We start from the raw sequence: 20,377 nt of genomic DNA, 5'->3' as shown, positions 1-20,377 counted from the left end.
TGTTGCTACACAACTATCAGCTGATCTTCAGCAGAAACTTTGTGGCCCAGAAGGCAGTGGCAGTGATATATTTAAAGTGCTTAAAGAAAAAATTTCCAACCAAGAATACTCCATGCCCAGAAAAGGTGTCCTTCAGATTTGAAGGAGAGATAAAGTTTTTCAGACCAGCAAAAGTTAAAGGAGTTCATTGTCACTAAACCAGCACTACAAGAAATGTTAAAGAAAGGGCACTAATTAGTAAAGAAAAACATACGAAACTATAAATCTCACCGGTAAAGATATATATATAGTAAAATTTAGAATAATTGAATGCTGTAAAGATGGTGGATTAATCACTTATAAAGCTAGTATGAAAAAAAAAGCTAATATGAAGGTTAAAAGACAAAAGTAGTAAAAATAACCATAATTACAATAATTAGTTAAGGAATACACAAGATAAGGAGTAAAATATGACAGCAAAAACAGAAAACATAGTGGGGGGAGATTAAAAATGTCGACTTTCAGAATATGTTCAAACTTAAATTGTAATCACCTTAAGACAGACTGTTATAAGTGGTTATATGTGTCATGGTAACCACAAAGCAAAAACCCATAATAGACACACAAAAGATAAAGTAATCTAACCATACCATTAAAGAAAATTATCAAGTCAAAAAGGAAGAGAGCAAGAGATGAAAAAAGGGACAGAGAAACTACAAAACAGTCAGAAAACAACAAAATGGCAATATACATATCAAATAATTACTTGAGATGGAAACAGACTAAATTAATTCTCCAATCAGAAGGCACAGCATGGCTTTAGGGCAGTGTAGGTAGATGCATAGCTGTATTTTTGTTCCTCTCCAAAAAGAAATGTATGTGCACATACACACATCTGTGTACAAATATATAGAAAAATCTAGAAGGATGCACAGAGCTTATTTTGGGTGGGACAGAAGAGTGTTATGGGTTGAATTGTGTCTCTTCCAAATTCATATGGAGCCCTGATCTCTTTCCTCAGAAAGTGAACTTATTTGGGGATAGGCCCTTAGAGAGATAATCAAGTTAAAATTAGGCCACAGAGCGGACTGTAATCCACTTTAGTTGTATCTGACTCTTTGCGACACTATGGACTGTCGCCCACCAGGCTCATCTGTTTATGGGATTCTCCAGGCAAGACTACTGGAGTGGATTGCCAAGCCCTCTTCCAGGGGATCTTCCCAATCCAGGGATTGAACCTGCATCTCTTAAGTTTCCTGCATTGGCAGGTGTGTTCTTTACCACTAGCACCACCTGGGAAGCCTCGATACCCTTATAAACAGGGGGAAATTTGGACACAGAGATACAGAGAGAGGGAAGATGACGTGAACAGGCCCACAGTAGATGCCCATTTTTATACTTCTGTGGCCTATGACATTTTTATAACTATGTGTATTAATTACTTTTATAATAATCAGAGCCCTCCCCCAAAACTAGGGGGAATAAAGAGATAAGACATAGTGAGAAGAAAAGCATATGAAGCGTGACTGTCACATAACTGGCTTGATTCCTCTTAATAAATTTACAGAGACTGTCACCTACTCTCCACCCTCCAATCCCACCTGCACCCTGGTTCTAACACTGCCCTTGAAGGGGTCAGCTTGCCTGGAAGGAACTGCTAACACTAGTGGCTTCTTTAGCTGAGGACATGGCAGGGCCCTGATTTGCAAGATCACCTGGTATCTGGTGGTGTAAGATGTCACCAGGGTCCTCTCCTTTCAATCCACCCATCTGGTTTGCGCCTGAAGAGGTGGCTCAGACAGTAAAGGATCGCCTGCAATGCAGGAGATCTAGGTTTGAACTCTGAGTTGGGGAGGTTCCCTGGAGAAGGGAATGGCAACCCACTCCAGTATTCTTGCCTGCAGAATTCCACAGATAGAGGAGCCTGGTGGGCTGCAGTCCATGGGGTTGCAAAGAGTCGGGACACGACTGACTAACACATGCACACAAAGTGTGATATTTCTAACCAGCTAACCCCACAAATCAGAAAGCCCAGTGGGCCTGCAGTCAGAACGCCTGCAGGCAGTTGCACACTTTTATAAGCTCTGGCTACTCTTTCACAAGGATGTACTGTGACAGCCTGCTCGAAAGCTGTGCTCAAATAACAAACCACCTCTAGTCCCTGGGCATCAGAATTCTTCAACAACATTCTCTCCCCTGGGAAGATCTGATTTTCTGGGGGGTGCCTACCATGAAGAGTGAGTGGTAACTAGCAATGGGAGAGCAGTAGGAGAAACAGAGGCCCAGAAGATGAGGCCACTGACTCACACCCCAAATGCCACGGAAAGGGCCGGGGGTTCAGGAGGCAGATCGGAAAGGCAGGTTGTGTGCTCTGGATCCTGAGGAATCAGCCAGCTCAGAGCCCTTCTGCAGCCATCACGAGGGCTGTGAAGGGGTCTGGGAGGGCCAGCAAGGAATCGAAACCTAGTTTACTATTGCAGAGAGGTTAAGAAAAGGAAATCTCAGCACACATATTTTGTAGGTCTAAATACTCACAAAATTCCATAATGGCTTCAGCCTCCTGTGCTTCAAAAGACGGTGTCCTCTCCAGTTCTTGGGGTTTCCTAGAGTTCCAGAATAGAGGAGAAGCTGAGGAAGGAAGGAGTACCCTGTATGCCCAGCATACAGGGGCACCTTCTGTATGCTGCGCTCTAATGACAGGTGAACTGTAATCGCTGAGTCTCACGACATGCTTTGGATGTGTATTATCTCACTTGCTACACCTGTGGAGGCCAAGGCTCAGAAGGGTGATATCACTTGCCCAAAGGTTAATGGCTAGTAATGGCAGAAAGACTGTCCAGTGACCAGATTCACAGGGTTTCTCTATCCCCACATCCTCACCTGTGAAGTAGAAACGCTATTCCATAGAGGGTTGAAGGAGATGGTGGATAAAGTGTGCCCAGCTCCTGGCTGAGCATGTAGGGCACCAAACTAATCCTGTAGCAGCCTGATGGGCCCCCAGAAACAGGGAGGAGTAGGCAAGGCTCTTCCCTGGTGCCCACTTTTTAAGCCCACAAATGGGGAGGGGGTGAGTAGAGCCCAGGGCAAGGACAGAGCCCTGGGCTCTGCAGTCAGTCAACCAACCTGGTTGGGTCACTGCTTCTTATGACTGCAGGTTACTTTAGTTCCTTACCCTTTTTTTCCTTTTTTTAAAAGAAAACAGCTATTTTATTTCTCAGCTGCACTGTGGGACACATAGGATCTTAGTTCCCCAACCAGGGATCAAACCCATGCCCCCTGCTTTGGGAGCACAGAGTCTTAACCACTGGACCGCCAGGGAAGTCCCAGTTACTTACCCTTTCTAAACCTCCATTCCTCAGCTCCAAACAGAGATGCCGGGAGGGACATGCCTTGGGGGGTGGCATGAGGGCCAGGTGATCTTGGGCCCCCTCTGGATGTGTCTTCCAAGTTCTCTTTTTAAATCAGAGCAATTTATTCAGATTGAGTAAATGTATACATATTGTCTCAGCAGATATTATTTTTCTTCTTGTCCTTCAGAGCATTCTCACTATTCTTTTTTTTTTTTCCCACTATTCTTTACCATCAAACTTCTTGAAAACATGTTTTACATTTGATGTCCATGTTTACATGTCCTTTATGTTGACTCTTCACCCCCTATAGTCTGGTTTGTGTGCCTCCTAGTTTATGTACGAACTCTCATGAAGTTCTCTAACGATCTCTTAATTACCAATCTTCATGGCTTCTTTCTCTCCCCTCACTTTCTAATTTCCAGCATCTCCTGTTGCTTTTCATCTTTGCCAGCAGTTTGGAAATGTCACCCCTTTTAGGAAGAGTTGAAATTAGGATGAAGGGACCCCTCTACACATCTCTTTTTAAGGCCCCTACTTGGCTTTCCAGAGAAGAAGCTGAAACGTTCTTCCGTGACCCTTAAAAGACCCCACACTTCATTTCCTCCAAGGGAAACGTATGTAACGTTTGAGCATCCAAAGAGCCCATTTGGAACTGAAAGTGGGCCAAATATCACTAAAATCGAACCACTCTGAGGAGACTAAGGATCTTGTAGTTTTAGCAATTGAGTTCTGTGAGAAAACTGTGTTCCAAACTTCACACACACACACGCATACACACTCTAAAGGTTCAGCAGGAACCAGTTGAAAACAACTCAGAGGAAGTACAGCTGTTCCCTCTGAGGAGCACGCGTGTGGGGGAAGCCAAGCGAGGAAGAGGGGGTGTTCCCCGGGTGGTGACATACAGCATTCTTTTCACTTGAGGCATCCGAGCCCGAGGAGCTGCTGTCTCCCCTGGGGAATATGACATAACTAGAGGCGGGAAGGGCCTCACAAAAACAGACCGGTGTCTACACATCCTTCTCCAAAGGAAGCCCCTTCCCATCCTGTGTGCGAGAGCTCCCACGTCCGCAGAGATTCAAACACCACCCTGTCTCCAGCCAGACAAACAGCCCAAAGCCAGCGATCTGATAGGATGTGTTTATATTTACATGGTACATTTTAAAGCAATGGCTACATTGGTCATACATATTAGAAACCATAAAAAAAAGTTAAGAACTAAAATGTACATCATACACTTGTATATATATTTTTTTACACAGAGGTAAAAAGGCTTATTATAAAAAAATCAATACAACGGGGTTTTTAGTATACAGGTAAAGAATGAATTATGCTTCAGGCACTTTTAATTTGTTAATGTGAGCAAATAGCTTCATAGTTGGGGGCAGGGGGGTCAGGGGAAGCTTCCAAACAGAAAATCTTTTGGTTAATGTTTTGTTACCACAGATACAAAAATAAAATCTGAATAATTTCTCTCAGATGACTGACGTTAAGTATGGCAAAGCTGACTGGGAAAATACTACACACTGTGGCTGCAGTGTGGCAATTAGAGAGACGTATTTACATAAAATGTCCCCACAGCTGTCCTTGTGCCCTTAACCGCTGCCTTCTTCACAAACCAAAAAGGATACGCGGCCTAAGATTCACTAGCATTAACTCTTCAAAGGGGTGGAAAAGGACAAGGGGTGAAGGAAGATAGATGATGGCTAGACAGACATGGCAAACAAGAAGCGGCTGGAATAGGTGTGTTCCTACTGAAATAAATAGGGACACTTGAACTGAGGTCTAACAGAACATACATTAGTGTTGTGCTTTGTAGAGAGGAGACCTTGAGAAAGACCCTGAGGAGATGCCTCAGGATGGGGGTTGAGGTGGGGGAGAAGATGGTCTCTCAACAGCATTTGGAGGCTGGCTGAAGGTTTTCTAGATGTTCTCCAGGCTGGGAAGTGGTTCTTGTCTTGCACCACCAGAATAATAGATCTCTGCTCCCTTCCCAGACCGGAAGACCCAAACCAGTCACTCCAACAAACAAAAATACCTATCAAACAAACTCATAAGCACACTGGGTATTTACATGGATAATCGGAGGAAGAAATGCAAAGCACTCTCAGGTAAGCTGAGAACATTCCCATGAAGGTAAGTGTAGCCAGCACTTTCCCAATATGATTGGCAGACTGGGAAAAAAGTCCCTTTCCTTGGAGACTGATGTCCTCTGTGCAATAGAGAAGGGATGGTTGAGGGGGCGGGGAGTGGGGAGAGAGGAATGAGGCTGTGTGCTCAGCTGGCAACAACCACAGGAAGATCATGGCGGGAAGAACAGCTGGCGCAGACAAGCCTGTCCCCTATGCTCTCCACGGTGTTCTGATTGTACAATGCTAGGTATAGGTAACCACTCGTCACTTTTTTTTTCCCTTTCTGCAGAAAGATTTGGCTATTCCTTGCAATATATTAGAAAAATACTCTTTTCCAGCTAATTAGAAGCCTCCTACGTGGCAAGGCGACAGGCGGACCCAGACTGCTGAACTAACCATCTCTGCACTCAAAGTGGCAAGTCTGGGTTTGGGGTTGCAGGAGAAAGACACTTAGGCATTGGAAGGGTTTTTTATATATGGCCTTGTTTTTTCCCAAGTATAAACGAAGAATTTGGTGACGTGAAATTGAGTCCAAGATGAAAACAAAATGACAAACCCATGAACAGAATGCAACCCACCACTCTTCAAATTGATGACATTTAAAATCTCCCCCAGTTAATAGAAAATAGCCACTGGGGGGGAAAGAAAGCTCCTTTAAAGTTTTACTTACCACAGCCTTGGTGTTTCTTAACCAGACCATGTTTGGTAGAACACCGGTTTGTTTGAAAGAGACTATTTGGTTTGCAAAACAATGAGCAAAATTTCTTACTTCATTAGCATTTTCTTCTGGTATTGCTAAATTTTTACAAGTGGTGGTGACATTAATTTTAAAAAGATCTACTTTAGGGTCACTGGGGAGGCTCAGAGAAACCTGAAATCCCCTTTCTAGCCCTGGTCTGAGAGGATACAATGCAGTTTAAAGGATTTTCCTGATTCTCACAAGTTAATCTGAAGTTAAGGCTCAATTCTCAGTCATTTTAGGAGTGAATGTTTTGCATCAGTGAGTAACTGACAGATTTTGGGGGTGGTGGTTGAGAGAGACAATATGATGGGCTCTAGACAGAAACCGCAGCTTACATGGGAAGTTTGGCTTTAGAAACGTTAAAGCGATCTCACTTTGTGGTAGAACTTTGTTAACTAGCTCACCTCCTATACACAGTAACTGACTGCAGGTTCAAAGATACATCTGGTAGGGTTTCACCATTATGACAATCCATTACCACAGGAACCTGAGGAAGCAAGCTCGTTAGCAACAGGCAAGCTAGAACCAAGAGGAAGATGGCCTTTGGAGCTCTTGGAAAAAAAACGACAAAACCCACCAAAAAAATCAGCAGTTCCTGCTGCAGGCGCCTTGAAACTGGACGAGGTGGGCAGGAAGGACATGAAATCAACACCTGGATGAGACAGTTAGCTTGATTACAGATTGTTAATAATACAGGAGCATCTAGGCAGAGGGTCCTTTCCTTAGAACACTGCGCGCGTGCCTGGGTGCAGCCGATGCAGAGTGGGCGGCGGGGGTGCAGAGTCCTCCAGGCAGGCTCCCCAGGCTGGAAAGGCGCCTTGGGTACCCGGGAGCGGCGGGAGAGATGAGAGGATGTAGAAGACGAGTCCCCTTGGGGCTGTGGACGGGAGGGGGTCGGGAGGGAAACCGAGTCACACGGCCGCTTTGTGCTTCCCCCCGCAGCACCTGCACATCACTCCGCAGTGGTAGCAGGCTCGCAGGGGCAGGTAACAGCACATACAGGGGGCCAAGAAAGACAAGGCAATAAGAGCCATCCACCGGAGGCAAAACTTCTCGTCGCTGGTATCGCACGAGCACGGGTCTGTATAGTCCCCCTCGGGGTCCGACATACAGTGATAGAGCATGCTGTCTGCGCACCACATACAGCTCACCCGGCGGATGCAAGTTCTCACGGAGTCGGGGGCGTCCTGACAGTGGCCCCTCCGGTTCTCCTCGTGGTTGAACATGTCCCGGCAGTACTCGCACCGGGAGCGCTCCCCGTCCTCTTTCCGCCTCCGGGACTTGCCCCGGGAGGGCTGGGTCTTGATCACGCTGCCCCCACGCCCTTTGGGGTCTTCGCCGAGGCCAAAGTCTGACGAGTCCATGTAGGGGTAGTTGTAGTCGTGCTTGGGCACCTCGCCCTTGGCGAAGCGCACGTAGGAGTCCGCGTCCTCCGTGGGGTCCAGGTATTTGCCCCTCACCGGGGCGTGCCGGTAATCCTCGTAGCCGGTCATCCAGATCTTCTCCCGGGGGTTGATGCGCACGATCTCCTCGTCGTCGTCCGGGAAGCTCACCTGGCGGTAGGGCCTTGGCATCGGCTGCCCCCGGAAAAAGGAGACGTTACTTTATCGCAGCAGCTAAACAAACCAATCTTCAAATAATGCATCCTTCACCTTGGCAAAGGGCATTTCTTGAAGAAACGGACCTATCCTGTACTTAACAGCTTGTGGGTCAAAGATGTATTTCAAATTGTGAGTCTTAATCCCTTCCTGGGTCAGGAAGTCATGTTAATGGGTTGACTGGCATTTCCCCCCTTTCTGTTGCAGTTTTGCCATAGATGTGGGGAGGTATACACACTGTGAGAATAAAGTTTGAAATTCCAGAAGTTGAACATGCCCAGATCAAAAAGCAGACCTGAGATGTCCCTAGAATATCCTTATCTCCCTTCTGTGACCTCCCCCCACTAAGGTGACCAGTGACTGGCATCATGATTTCTAACAGCTTAGATTAGTTTCACCCATTTTCGCAGGCCATCCTCTCTCAAGACTTCTCTTTTTCCAGAGAAGCAGAACTCTGGAGTGCACTGACCATTAGGAGGTAAGTACATTTGTGTGTACTTTAACAAGTGCATACTAGTCCATGATATAGAATGTGTGTCTCACTGTGGGTCATGTTCAAAAAAGCAAAAGTGGAGACCAGGGACTGTGAAGGCTCACAGGTACGTTGTAATCTGGTTGGGGAGATAAAATGCTCAAATACACAGAGGGTAAGAGTACAAGTTCCAGAGGCCAATGGTGTTTGAATCCTGCCAGGATCTCCCAGGTGGTGAGTGGCAGAGTGGAATCTGAACCTGGGATGGCTGGACCCAGGGCCATGCTGTCTAGACTTCAAACCTAACCTGCATTCTCCCTTAGGATGAAACTGTTATCCCTGTGGTTGTCCTCTTATAGTTCGCATCAGTGCCTTATCCAGAGTAGCAGATGCTGAATACAGTTATTGAGTGGATCCAGGTAAGCCTGTCTTGCACGGGGTATCCCAGTTGTGGCAGACAATGAGATTTCCCACCTTAGAAGCCCTTTGAGCATGAAGGCTTTTTAAGGAATGAGAAGCATGGCTTTGACTGGAATTCAGACTATAGAATTTATTAGCAAGTCGCTAAGCCTTGGACTTCACTTCCCTAATGGTCAAACTGCAGAGGGCTATTGTGAGAACAAAGAGAAAGCATCTATACGGTGTAAGCACAGGCTCTGTCACACAGGATGCACATGATAACTGTTGCCAATACTGTCATTATAATATTATCCTAGAATTTAGCACACACTAATTAAATTTACCCATCACTTCCCACCAGACTGTGAGCTCCTTGAGGGCAAGGGCCACGTCTCACAGGCTTTGTCCTAATTCCTGCCAGATTCTTGACGTCAGAGTTTCCCCAACTTTGGAAAAAATACAATCCTGCAATATTTCAAAACAAATTTTGGGAGCTGACACAGTCTTTGCTATTAATTTATTTCGAAAGAGAGGCAAAAAGTCAATTCCCATCTATTGCTACCATACTGTGATTTTAAAAAGAACATTTTCATGCCAAAGTATTAGGAAGCACACACCCAATAAAACAATTTTGAAAAAAAGAGTCATATAAATCTAGCTTTATGTTATAAAACCTCAGTGCCTCGTGCTTTTTCTCTTTTCAAAGCAGACTGGTGGCCACATCACCCACATGGGCACCAGTCCACGCCCCACAGTTTGCAAACTTGCTCCAAAAAACAGCCGCTGGGTAAATATTTGTTGTATTACTAAATTCCAGCTACAGCTCCCCAAGGAAGCCGGGGCCTGGAGCCCATGATGCCAGGCCTTTGATCCAAACATACAGTGTTCTGTGGTACCAATCGTGGTTCTGTGCTTTCACACCCTTTGGACAGAGGAATGCAGGAAGGCAGGGTAGCATCCTGGGTGAGCAGAGTCTGCCATCTAAATCTTATTCCACTAGGGACCTTCTTCCTAAGCCTCAGCCTCCTCATCTATCAACTGGGGATGCAGAAGATCTGCTTATGGGTAATTTGTGAGGATTAAAGGAGATAAATCACATGAAGGGTTTGGCAAGGTGCCTGGCATACAGAAAACTCTTGAGTGAGGGTGAGTTGCCTGTACCACCTCCAATATGGGGTGGGGGAACAGAGTAGGCCTAGGCTAGGGCATGCGGCTGGAGGGCAAGGCAGCTGTTTCAGATTGTGAGGTCACCCCTGTGACCTCCAAGGAACAGGATCCCCGCTCACCTGCTCGAGGTGATAGTGGTCCGTGGGGTATGGGTCGTGGAGGTGACCCAGGGTATAAACCTTCCGGTGCTCACAGGAGGTGGGGGAGGAGATTGTGCGAGTAGGTTGTTCCCTCTTCTGAGACGAATTAGAAGAACTGTCTGTAGCTGTCTGTGTAGAAGGAGGTAACCATGAGTTAATTAAAAACAAAACAAAAACCAAGTCCCCCAAAAAACTAACACACCGTCTACCCCCACTTGTGGCATCTCGCTGGACTTCCCGAAATCTTAAGTTTATCCTGGCTGTGGGAGGCAGGAGGACCCCTGAAGGGCCTGGTTGTCTAAACACGACGGGCAGAGAAACCCAGCTACCAGCCCCTGGAAAGCTGGGTTTGTTTTCTCAACTGTGGGAGCAGCGACCGGCTTTGGGGCAGGGCTCACCACACCAGGCCACTCGCGGGTGCATTCCAGTTTGATCAAGAATGGTCACTCGTTTGTGGCCCTGGTTGTAAGGTCCTTGGGCAAGCAGAGGAAATGCAAACAAGCAAAAAATCAAACCCATATGTTTCTTTGTGGGGTTAAGCCCAGCCTGGGAAAGTCTCAGAGATAAGGATACCTCAGGGGTATCATGGGTACTGGCTTTCCAGGAAGAAATTTTGTAATCTTTGGCGTGGAGGCAAGCCTGAGGGTCACTGTCTCTGGAGGGTGAGAACAGAGCCGTTTTCCTGGTAGAGGTGACTGGGAGCCTCCATGAAGGTATCTTAGGAAGGTGATAAGATATCAGAATAGACTGTGGCTGTGGGCAGAGCACGGGCCCCCTTGTCTCTCAGAACACCTCGGGTGCTTCACACCCCCAGGTGATCCCAGGTGTGATGGTCACTTTCCACAACCTTGGGGCCCAGCAGCCACATGCTCATAAAAGGCTTTGTCAAATGCAGCTAGCAGTTGCCTTGAAAACCAGGGCCCCTCTGAATCCTATCCTCACTCCACCTTCTACTTCCTTAGAGTAATGGACCCTTCTTCTCCTTTTATTTACTTTTTTTTTCACAAATGAAAAGATTTTCCTTGATATCAAAGTGTCCTATTTCTGGTAAATATCTAGAAACGCCTTAGTTGTTGCTTCTCATTCTTATATCCCCCTTACCCCATATGCTTATTTATATCCTTTTATTTTACTGTTTTTTGTTAGTGTCATCGATCCTTTCCAGGGCAAGGCAAGGTTAAGACAAATAAGAGTTATCCTCCACCCCTCCACTACGTTCACTTATAAAGTAATAAATGCTCAGGAAAATAGGAGTACAAGTATTCATGAAAAAGAAAAGACACTCAGGGACTTCTCTGGTGGTTCGGTGGTTAAGATTCTGTGCTTTCACTGCAGAGGGTGTGGGTTCGATCCCTGGTTGGGGAACTAAGATCCCACATGCTGTACAGTGTGGCCAAAAAAGAAAAGACACCCGTATTTCCACTATGCAGCACAACTGATGTTAATTTTTAAAGCTTGGTGGACATGTGCAGCATGCTTTTGGAAACCCAACCCTCCTGGATTTTTAATTGTTTGGTTTGTGTGATGTGGGGGTGATGCCTGTTTCCAATCCCACAATCTAGTGGCTAATTCAGATATGGACACACACTTCTCCTTGAGGCAATCCAGAGAGATTTCTGATGGCCAGGTCAGAGACGATGCTTGTCTCTATCTCCTTCAGAGCTAAGGGTCCTGTAGTCTAGAATCCTGGTGAAGGTGCAGGGAAAGAATCTGAGGATGGAGTGAAGCAAAAAAACCAAGGGAAGAAGGATCCCACAGATACCACTTGAGCTTCCAGATCCAGACAAGCCTGAATCCTGATCCACCCTAGATGTCCCAAAGAGAGGAGCCAATTCCCTTTGGTAATTTAACCCAGAATGCACTGGGTTCATCCGTTGGGTGCACTTTCTTTTTTGTTACTGCTGATTCCTTCTCTGTGGCAGCCTTCCACCTGTACCACATCCTGGCCTCTCTCTTGTCCCTTTCACTCCTCTCCACAGCAGGTAGAGTGGAGCAGGGTGTTCAGAGCCTGCTAATTCTCTCCTCTGCCTCTTGGGAGCCACCCAACTGGCAAATAGCATGTGCTGGCAACCTTTCTTGGGACTGTGTGGTCTACTTGGAAGGTTGATGGCCCACCCACTGTGGGGAGGGTATGGAGACCCAGCGCACGCGTGCCTGGTAGGGCAGGTCTGTCTGATCTCAGGGTCCAGTCCTGGGATGTCCGCTTCCTGCAGATGTAAGCTGGGACTCACATCATCGGTAATAAAGGGTCTCTTCACTTTTTTTCTCAATTGGTTCAGAACCCTGATAGGAAAGAGTTGCTACTTACCCCTCAAATCCCAGGAGCTGAAAGAGACCAAGCCAAGACACACAGAATTTTTACTTCCTTTCAAACTCAGGTCCATCCTCTAGCTCTCACCCACTCTTTCCTGACGTCTTTGGAGGTACTGCCGCTCTCTTTAACGCATGAGTGGTTGCAAGTTGACAGTACAACAAAGCATACAACCCTTCACAGTCTCATACTATGTGAAGGCTTATGATGTGCCAGGCACTGGCTACACGTGAATACACCACTGCAGGTAAAAGATTGTCTCCCCGTCATACACAGGAACACAGACACCTGAAGAAATTCGGGATCCTGCCAACTGTGGCAAGCAACCACTGGCAGAGCGGGACTGAAATGCAGCCCCCGTCCACCAAGCCCAGTGGGATCTCAGTGCAGCACGCTGCGGCTTATCAAGCCCAGGAGAGCCACCTGTTCTGTGCTCATCTTGATGAGATTAACACAAGTACAACTCTTCCAAGTAAGACGATGTGCCCCACTTTATACAGACCCAGGTGGTAAGGGGTGGTGTCTCAGAATACAAAGGTTTCTAGAGATCTCAGTAAATACTTTCTGAATGAGTAGATAAGGGCCTTTCTGTATGATTCAAATCCAAGGGTTAAACTCTTATCTAATACCCACGTGACAGTCACATCTTAGGTTAGAAGCTACCTCGGCATTAAACACTGTAATATGCACTTGGCATTTAGTTCTCAGAAACCCAGTTCACACATCACAGTCAGCTCTGTGTTAGTCATCTGTTTACGCCAATCCACCCTGTTTTCTGTGACCTGTGTCCAGGTTAACAATGTATGGAAAAATCATTCTGAGAAATGAGGCACACCCAGTACCTCCTAGTCATCCTCAGCCAATCAGACGCCCCCTTCTGATGCTCCCAGCCTTCCTCCCCAGCCTGCACCAGCCTTTTCCCATCGCAGAGTCAAGTGCAAAGTTTCCTGGACCATTTTCTGACAATTCAGAGAACGTGAGACTGAGAAAGGCCTTTCGACATCTCCTAATCTGATGACAAATCTCTACAGAGGAGCAGGGAGGCCAGAAGACTGAGGCGGGCTATCAGTTCACTGCCTCCCTCCCCGACTGCTCTGGGCTAAAGCATGCAGAAGAGGCTCCGTCGGAAGCTGAGGCTTATTCCATATCTGTGATATCAGATAAATCTTGTCAAGAGGCAAGTGTCTACCAGCAAAAGGAATGTACTATCAGGGTATTTCCAAGAAGAGGCAAGAGGAAAAACCTTTCATCACACGCACCTCTGGACGAATGCCCCCGTTCTCTGCTTGTGGAAGAAAGCAGCCATTGGACTGTGCACAAATGCACCTCAACAAGCAAGATTCTAGAACATGCCTGCCACTTGTGCGCACAAGCTCATGACACCCACCCACCTACTAATCCGAGAGCTTCACCTTCAACCTGGAAATACTGGCTGCCGTTTTCAAGTCGCCTTCCTGGTGGGGCGGGGGAAATCTCTGAAGTGCTGTAGGTGTGAGCTCAAGAACAAAAGCAGAGGTCCTCTGTGCTTGGGGACCTCAGACTGCTTAGTGGGTTGGCTTCGGTGCAGGCTTCCTGAGTCACAGAGAGCAGTCAGAGACAGCCTTTGATGTCACCCACTGTGAACAAGGCCAGGCATTGCCATGGGGTGCCGCCTCCTTGTGGGAGGTCCCGAGCGACATGAAAGCGTGAGCACAACCACTGTTACCTTCGTGTGTGCTGCCAGAAAGCCTTGCCTCTGGGTCTGACTCCAGCTCACTGTCAATGCCTGCTATTAAAGAGATGTCCAATTAAGAGGCCTGGAACCTAATATGAAGCACCGAACAACAGAAATGCAAGGGAATGTCATAATGCTAAATATCATGGTCTCAATTCAGGCAGACTAGATTTGAATCAGTTCTCTGCTAATTGTAAGTTGTCTGATTTTGGACAAGGTGACCTCTAACTCCAGTTTTCACATCTGTAAAATGGAGCTAAAATTGTCCTCAGGGTAACTGTAAAAACAAAATGAGATTAATCATTTCCATTTTCTAAACAGTTACTACTGATTTTATAAAAAAGTTACTGATCCTGTGATCTGGTCCCCTTGCTTAACTCCTTATAAAAGTTCAAATGTTTTATCCAGTGATTCTCTGGCTTTTTCTAAGCAAATCCTATCACCCACAAAAGATAGTCTGGTCTCCTTTCCAATATTTGTAACTTCTTGTCTTACTGTATCTTTGCCAAGGTTTCCAGCATGATGTGGAAAAACAGAATGGCTCTTACTGTCTTGAACTTGACTTTGATGGGACAACTTTTAACAATTCTCTATTGTATATAATGTTTCCAGATAACTGGAGTGGCTATAAAGTTCGAATGTCTCCTTGTATTCTAGATTGCAAAGTGTGTGTGCTCAGTCATGTCCAATTCTTTGTGACCCTATGGACTATAGCCCACCAGACTCCTTTGTACATGGAATTCTCTTTTCAACCCAGGGATTGAACCTGTGTCTCCCTGCGCTGGAAGGTAGATTCTTCTTATTGAGCCACTGAGGAAGCCCAGATTGCTATGGATTGTCACCAAAAAATACTGGTAACCAGATGGTTCTTCTGTGTCTATTGAGATGATTATGGTCTTTCACCTTTGTTTCATTAATGTATGAATCAAACAGTTAAGCTTTTTTAATATTAACCATCTTTGCATGCCTGGGATATCTATTTTACTTGTCTTTCATTAAATTTGTTTTACAAATATTTGATGTGATTTGGTAACATTTTACTTTAAAACTTTACATCTACATTCATAGGTGAGTTTGACTCCGGTTTTTCTCTACTTGAATTCTTCTTGCCCATTTTTACAGCAGGGTTATGCTTGTCCTGCAAACTGAGCTAGGCAGTGTTCCACCGTTTTCTATACTTTGGGGAGTTCTTTCTTTTTTTAAAATAATTGAAGTATAGTTGAATTACAATATTGTGTTAGTTTCAGGTGTATAGCAAAGTGACTCAGACACATATATATTATGTCAGATTATTTTCCATTGCAGGTTATCACAAAATATTGAATATGGTTCCTTGTGCTACAAAGTATATCCTTCTCGCTTATCTATTTTATGTATGGGGGTTATGTTTTTTAACCACCTAAATTTAGTCCTCCTTTTAAAGGGTATACCTTTGACTACATTTTCAAATTTTTCTATGATTATAAAAAAACATGCATTTTGAGTAGTAAGCTTTACGTGGCCTGGTTCTAAAGCCCTCTAACAAGGCAGCAAGACAAGACTTTATTAAGGAAACACAGGAGGCTGAGAAAAGAAAGGGAAGGGAGGTGGAAGCAAGAGCCAGAGGGTACAGACATGAAAGAGTGGATGCCGGGAACCTCCAAGTAATAAAAAGAGATGTGACCAGCCTGACCAAGTCCACACTGGTAGCAGAAACACTGGAAGGCTGGCAACCATTCATTTTCTTCTTCCTCTTGGGGCTGGAGACAAATGGGACGAATGCCACCTCCAGAGAGGCAGGCACACAAGTCCAGCCGCCTCATCCTCCCCGTGTCCTCAGGGGCACATGAGATGTTGTGAACACACAGCACGCGGAGCCGAGCCTGCTCCGAGCAGCTGCTTCTGGAGGGTGACGGGCCTACGTGTTTTGAATAAGGCACAGAAAATAAAGTGAAGACACTGCTTAAGAAGCCAATCTGCGTCATCCAGGAATCATACAGAAATGTTAAGCAAAAATAGTACTTCCCGGAGAGAACTGGGAAACCTTGGCTCCAGGCCAGGCGAGGACGTATGTCTCGGGATAGTTGTTGAAGCTCTGTGGGCCTTTGTCCTCGGGTGTAAAGTAAGGAGTTGCCCTGGATGATCTCCAAGGTTTCTTTGAGCTCTGAAAATTGTGTGTGTGATCCTTCTGCCTTCCTCCTCAGAGCGTTACAGAGGAGTTTGGCTAAGACTATTGTTTAGCTGATGAAGAGCCATAGGATGTATGTCAGCTACACCTCAATAAAAAAATAAGTCATCGCCACAGGGGAAAGAAAAGCTGCAGGACTGATTCAGATTAATAAAAGTAGGACTCTGCCCTGTCTTATAGATGATTTATTTATTTATTTTTTTGGCCTCCTGGCTTGGGGGATCTTAGTTCCCCGACCAGGGATTCTACCTGGGCCCTCTGCAGTGTAAGTGCAGAATCCTAACCACTGGATCGCCAGGGAATTCCAGATATTCTGAATTTTTAAAGATGGCTAACTAGGAGTTATGACCCCAATTTGTGTTATTTTTATTGCAGCCTACCACTAAAATATATTTCAGCCACTGATGCCACCAAAGCAATATTCAGTATTCTTCCTATTGCAAGGGTTTCCATTTTATTTACACACATGAGCATTTGAAAGTAAAAGTGTGAAAGTGTTAGTAGTTTAGTCGTGTCCAAACCTTTGTGACCCCTCATGGACTCTAGCCTGCCAGGCTCCTCTGTCCATGGAATTCTCCAGGTAAGAATATTGGAGTGGGTAGCCATTCTTTTCTCCAGAGGGTCTTCCCAACCCAGGGACTGAACCCTGGTCTCCTGCATTGCAGGCAGATTCTTTCCCGTCTCCACCTTGGATGGCAAGGTGGCACTGATCACATGGAACTCTGCCTCTCAGGAGACAATAAAGTGGATGGATGCAGGTGTCAGGAGGCTGCTAGCTCAGGTGATCTGGGGTTGAACAAAGCAAGCCTTTCCACTCAGTAGCTATTAGAATGGCAAGCCTATCTATGGTCAATCCTTTTTCCCTCTGGTAAACAGGAACTTGTCCCCCATCTGTCAACAGGTCTTTGGAACAGCTAGCACGGGCTCACCTGTCCTCAGGGCACACACTGGTTCCGGGTGTTCTCTTTCAAAGAGGCAAGTAGAGCCGGGAACCGGGCTAGCTAGCTAGCAGGCAGTGTGGGTCTAAGAGGGGCAGCTGGTGGGGGGACAGGAGATGACTCTGTCCTAGACTCTAAGACATTATCCCATCCAGGACCCAGAGGAAGAAGTGGGCATTTGCCAATTGTGAAACCAAAACAAAAAAAAACCAAAATTCCCACACATTAAAAAAAAAAGTTTTATGTTTCTCAATTTTGAAATTAGGTAGAATATTGACATGAAAGGAAAGGACTCTCAAACCCACAGCTTAGTTTCACTGGCAGGGCTGTGAGCAAGAAGTGGGTTTTCGGTAACCTTGAGCATGTACTCTGCATGAATTAATAAAATGGAAATACTAGTATATTACTATCCACAGCTTAAACAGGTGAGATGGTACATGTGTAAGCAAAGAAAGACCACAAGCTGGTGGGCTAGCAAAATGCCTCTGCCCTTCCTGAAACTGAGAGAATTTCAAAGCTTTTGTTTGAGCCTTAGACATTTAAATGCTTTAATTTAGCCACTCTAGGTATTACATGTTGAATAAAAGACCCTCCTCTTACTATGCAATGTAGGCTTGATAATTATTGGCATTCAGAAGATAAAGCAGCTCTCATCTGTCTTCTGAGAACTTCCACGCCACCCTCTGCAGGGCTGGGTCTCAGCCAGCAGCATTTACGGGACGCTCTTCCCTGGTGTCAGTCACAAAGCATAGCTGTTCTTCCCACCAAAACATTTTTGCTTTTCTTAAGACACCACCATAGATTAGTTTTACTAAACTTTGTAGAATTAATTTATACTTTCAACCTACTCAACCTTTTACTTATTCTCTCCCTACCCCATTCTATCCTAGTCCCTTAATTCCAAGGGTAGAAACAACAGTTTTGATCAACTGATCTTCTAAAATGAGACTAGGGCTCTCAAGAGGGCAAGGAGAGCCCCACATCACACTGGAGTCAGCTGAGGTTTGGAACCAACACACGTGTTGAAAAGTCTATCACTTAGGTGGCTTTTTGGCAATGATGAGAATATGGTATATTTCATATATGTGGAATCTACTGAAACTTATTGAATAAACATTTCCCTTTCTCAACGTTCTCTGAAAGGCAGTAAGCAGATTTGGAGTTTGCATTCTAGGTGAACAAAGGATGGAGCTGAGCACAAGTTGCTTCACCTCTTCAAGTCTTGGTGAGTTTATCTGCAGAAATGGAAGTGTCAAAAATGTTTAGAATCCCAGCCTCTCCCCAGCCTCTGAACTCTGCCTAAGCAGGAGTCACACATCCCCTTTCCAGACTCCCCTGGTGGTACGGTGGATAGGAATCCGCCTGCCAATGCAGGAGACACAGGTCCTATCCCTGGTCTGCGAAGATTCCATGCGTGGAGCAGCTAAGCCCAGGTGCCGCCAACTACTGAACCCTCGAGCTGCAACTACTGAAGCCCATGCACCTAGAGCCTGTGCTCTGCAACAAGAGAAGCCACTGCAATGAGAAGTTGGAGCACTACACGGAAGAGAAGTCCCCCTAGTCGCAACCAGAGAAAGCCCAAGTACAGCAATGAAGACCCAGTGCAAAGAAAAAAGTTAAAAAATAAATAACTAACCCCGCCCCCCCCAACCCCCTTAGAAAAAACAGAAAACAAACCCCACTTATTACAAAATTGATAGAATTGCCTTTTGATTTCATGTGTGTTGGGGATGGATTAATTGGAAAACAAACTCAAGGAAAGTTCTGTGGCATTCTGCACTCTTCTGCTTCTGTAAGTAAAAGCTTGACATTTACAAAATTCCACAAATTTACTTTTTCTACTTAATTAATGAAAATAACCACAAGTTGCAAAGACTCAAAAGCTCACCTAGGACACACACACACACACACACACACACACACACACACACACAAAACCTGCTGCTTCACACTTTGGTTTCAACTTCTTGTTCTAGTCATGCTTTAGAAACACCTGGGGTGGGCGGGAGGGGTTGGAGATGTCATTAGGAGCAAGTGCTCTGAATAGCCAGAAAGTAATCAGATGCAGCTGGTGATAAACAGGATGTCACCAGTTCAAGCGCAGGGCACGAGGAAGAACTACATTTTCCAGTCTCGGCAAACACATGGCTAAAAGCTGATGATGCTGTAAAAGACATTTTTCCTACACGAAGGAGGACTGCCTACCTGAGAAATTGAAGGACGATGAGACACTGCAAATAAAACCAGCCTTTCTTAACTGGGTTCTAGGAGAGAATTCCAACCCACACAAGATGCTATGAATGACTCTTCCCGATGCTGCAAAGGACCGTACACAGTGCTATTCCAGATACACAGAAGAGAAGGTAATTCATTAGAGGATGGATGCTGTAAAGCGTGAGGAATCCCTGTGGAGAAAGGCCGCCCAAATCCAGTAGCTATACTGAAGTTGGAGAATAAACCTAAACCTTTTTTAGGGTAGGCCTTCCTATTGCTATTCTGGGGACTCTGGGGCTGTAACACTTGCTCAGGCTTCAAGTCTGTCATATGGATGTGCCACAGGGGGCACTGATCACATATTTGTTCTCTTATCTCTTCTCCCCTTTCCACCCTGGGTCTAAGAGAACCCTAAAACCTAACTCTTATATAAGGATAAAGTATAAAAAATAGGACAGCTGAAAAACCATAAACATAATTATTCAACAGAGGAAGAGAAAAATGGCAGTGATGAACGGGAAAGCTGAGGAGATGGTGTTCACTGCTCCTCTGTTGTGAACTAGCTGTGTCATCTCAGGCGAGTCCTCCATCTGACACGGAGTGGCTTCCACAACTGTGTCTATAAAATGAGGCCAATCTTACTTTGCCAGAAGGAAGGAGGCTGACTTATCTGATGTGAATTCAAAATCCCTTTCAATTCCAAGACCTAGAATTCTGAGGAGCTGGCGTGTCTACAGCTGTTCTTGCCTCCCCACAAGCCAGACGTTTCCAGCTAACTCTCGTCAGTTCTCCTACTTCTCATGTGCCGTTAGGACACAGTGCTTCCTAACACAGGGCAGAAAAAACAGCCGGGAGGAGTAGAACCCTGAGAGCACAGAACTCAACCGCTGCTGTGTATCTTCAGTCTCTTTAGCCCCCAGAAGGGGAAATCAGGGCTTCCGTAGCTAATCAGGATTACTGCATTCCCCCTTCTCCTTTGACTACATGCCCACCCTTTTCTAAGAAACCCCCCTTTCATTTTCCTTTTTCAAAAAGTCTCAGAATGGCCATCATCAAA

General features: G+C 45.6%; 1 protein-coding gene and 1 long non-coding RNA gene across 3 annotated transcripts in view; one reads left to right on the top strand and one right to left on the bottom strand.

The window, feature by feature from the left end:
* Positions 1 to 4,452: 4,452 nt before the first annotated feature.
* SPRED2 (sprouty related EVH1 domain containing 2) overlaps positions 4,453 to 20,377 on the bottom strand; it is a 118,398-nt gene continuing 102,473 nt past the window's right edge. For both annotated transcript variants that reach the window (XM_043917645.1, XM_043917646.1), the window contains exons 5-6: positions 9,956 to 10,105; positions 4,453 to 7,777 (exon numbers count right to left, since the gene is read on the bottom strand). In XM_043917645.1, the coding sequence (XP_043773580.1) occupies positions 7,112 to 7,777; positions 9,956 to 10,105 (816 nt within the window). In that variant the 3' untranslated portion in view covers positions 4,453 to 7,111. The remainder of the gene's footprint in view (positions 7,778 to 9,955; positions 10,106 to 20,377) is intronic.
* Positions 8,022 to 12,629, top strand: LOC122703389. Its single transcript, XR_006343470.1, has 3 exons — positions 8,022 to 8,276; positions 8,630 to 8,689; positions 12,564 to 12,629. It is a non-coding gene; the product is annotated as an uncharacterized LOC122703389 (long non-coding RNA).

This window comes from Cervus elaphus, chromosome 11 (assembly GCF_910594005.1).
Source record: "Cervus elaphus chromosome 11, mCerEla1.1, whole genome shotgun sequence".
NCBI lineage: Eukaryota > Metazoa > Chordata > Mammalia > Artiodactyla > Cervidae > Cervus > Cervus elaphus.
This window is presented reverse-complemented; position numbering and strand designations above follow the sequence as displayed.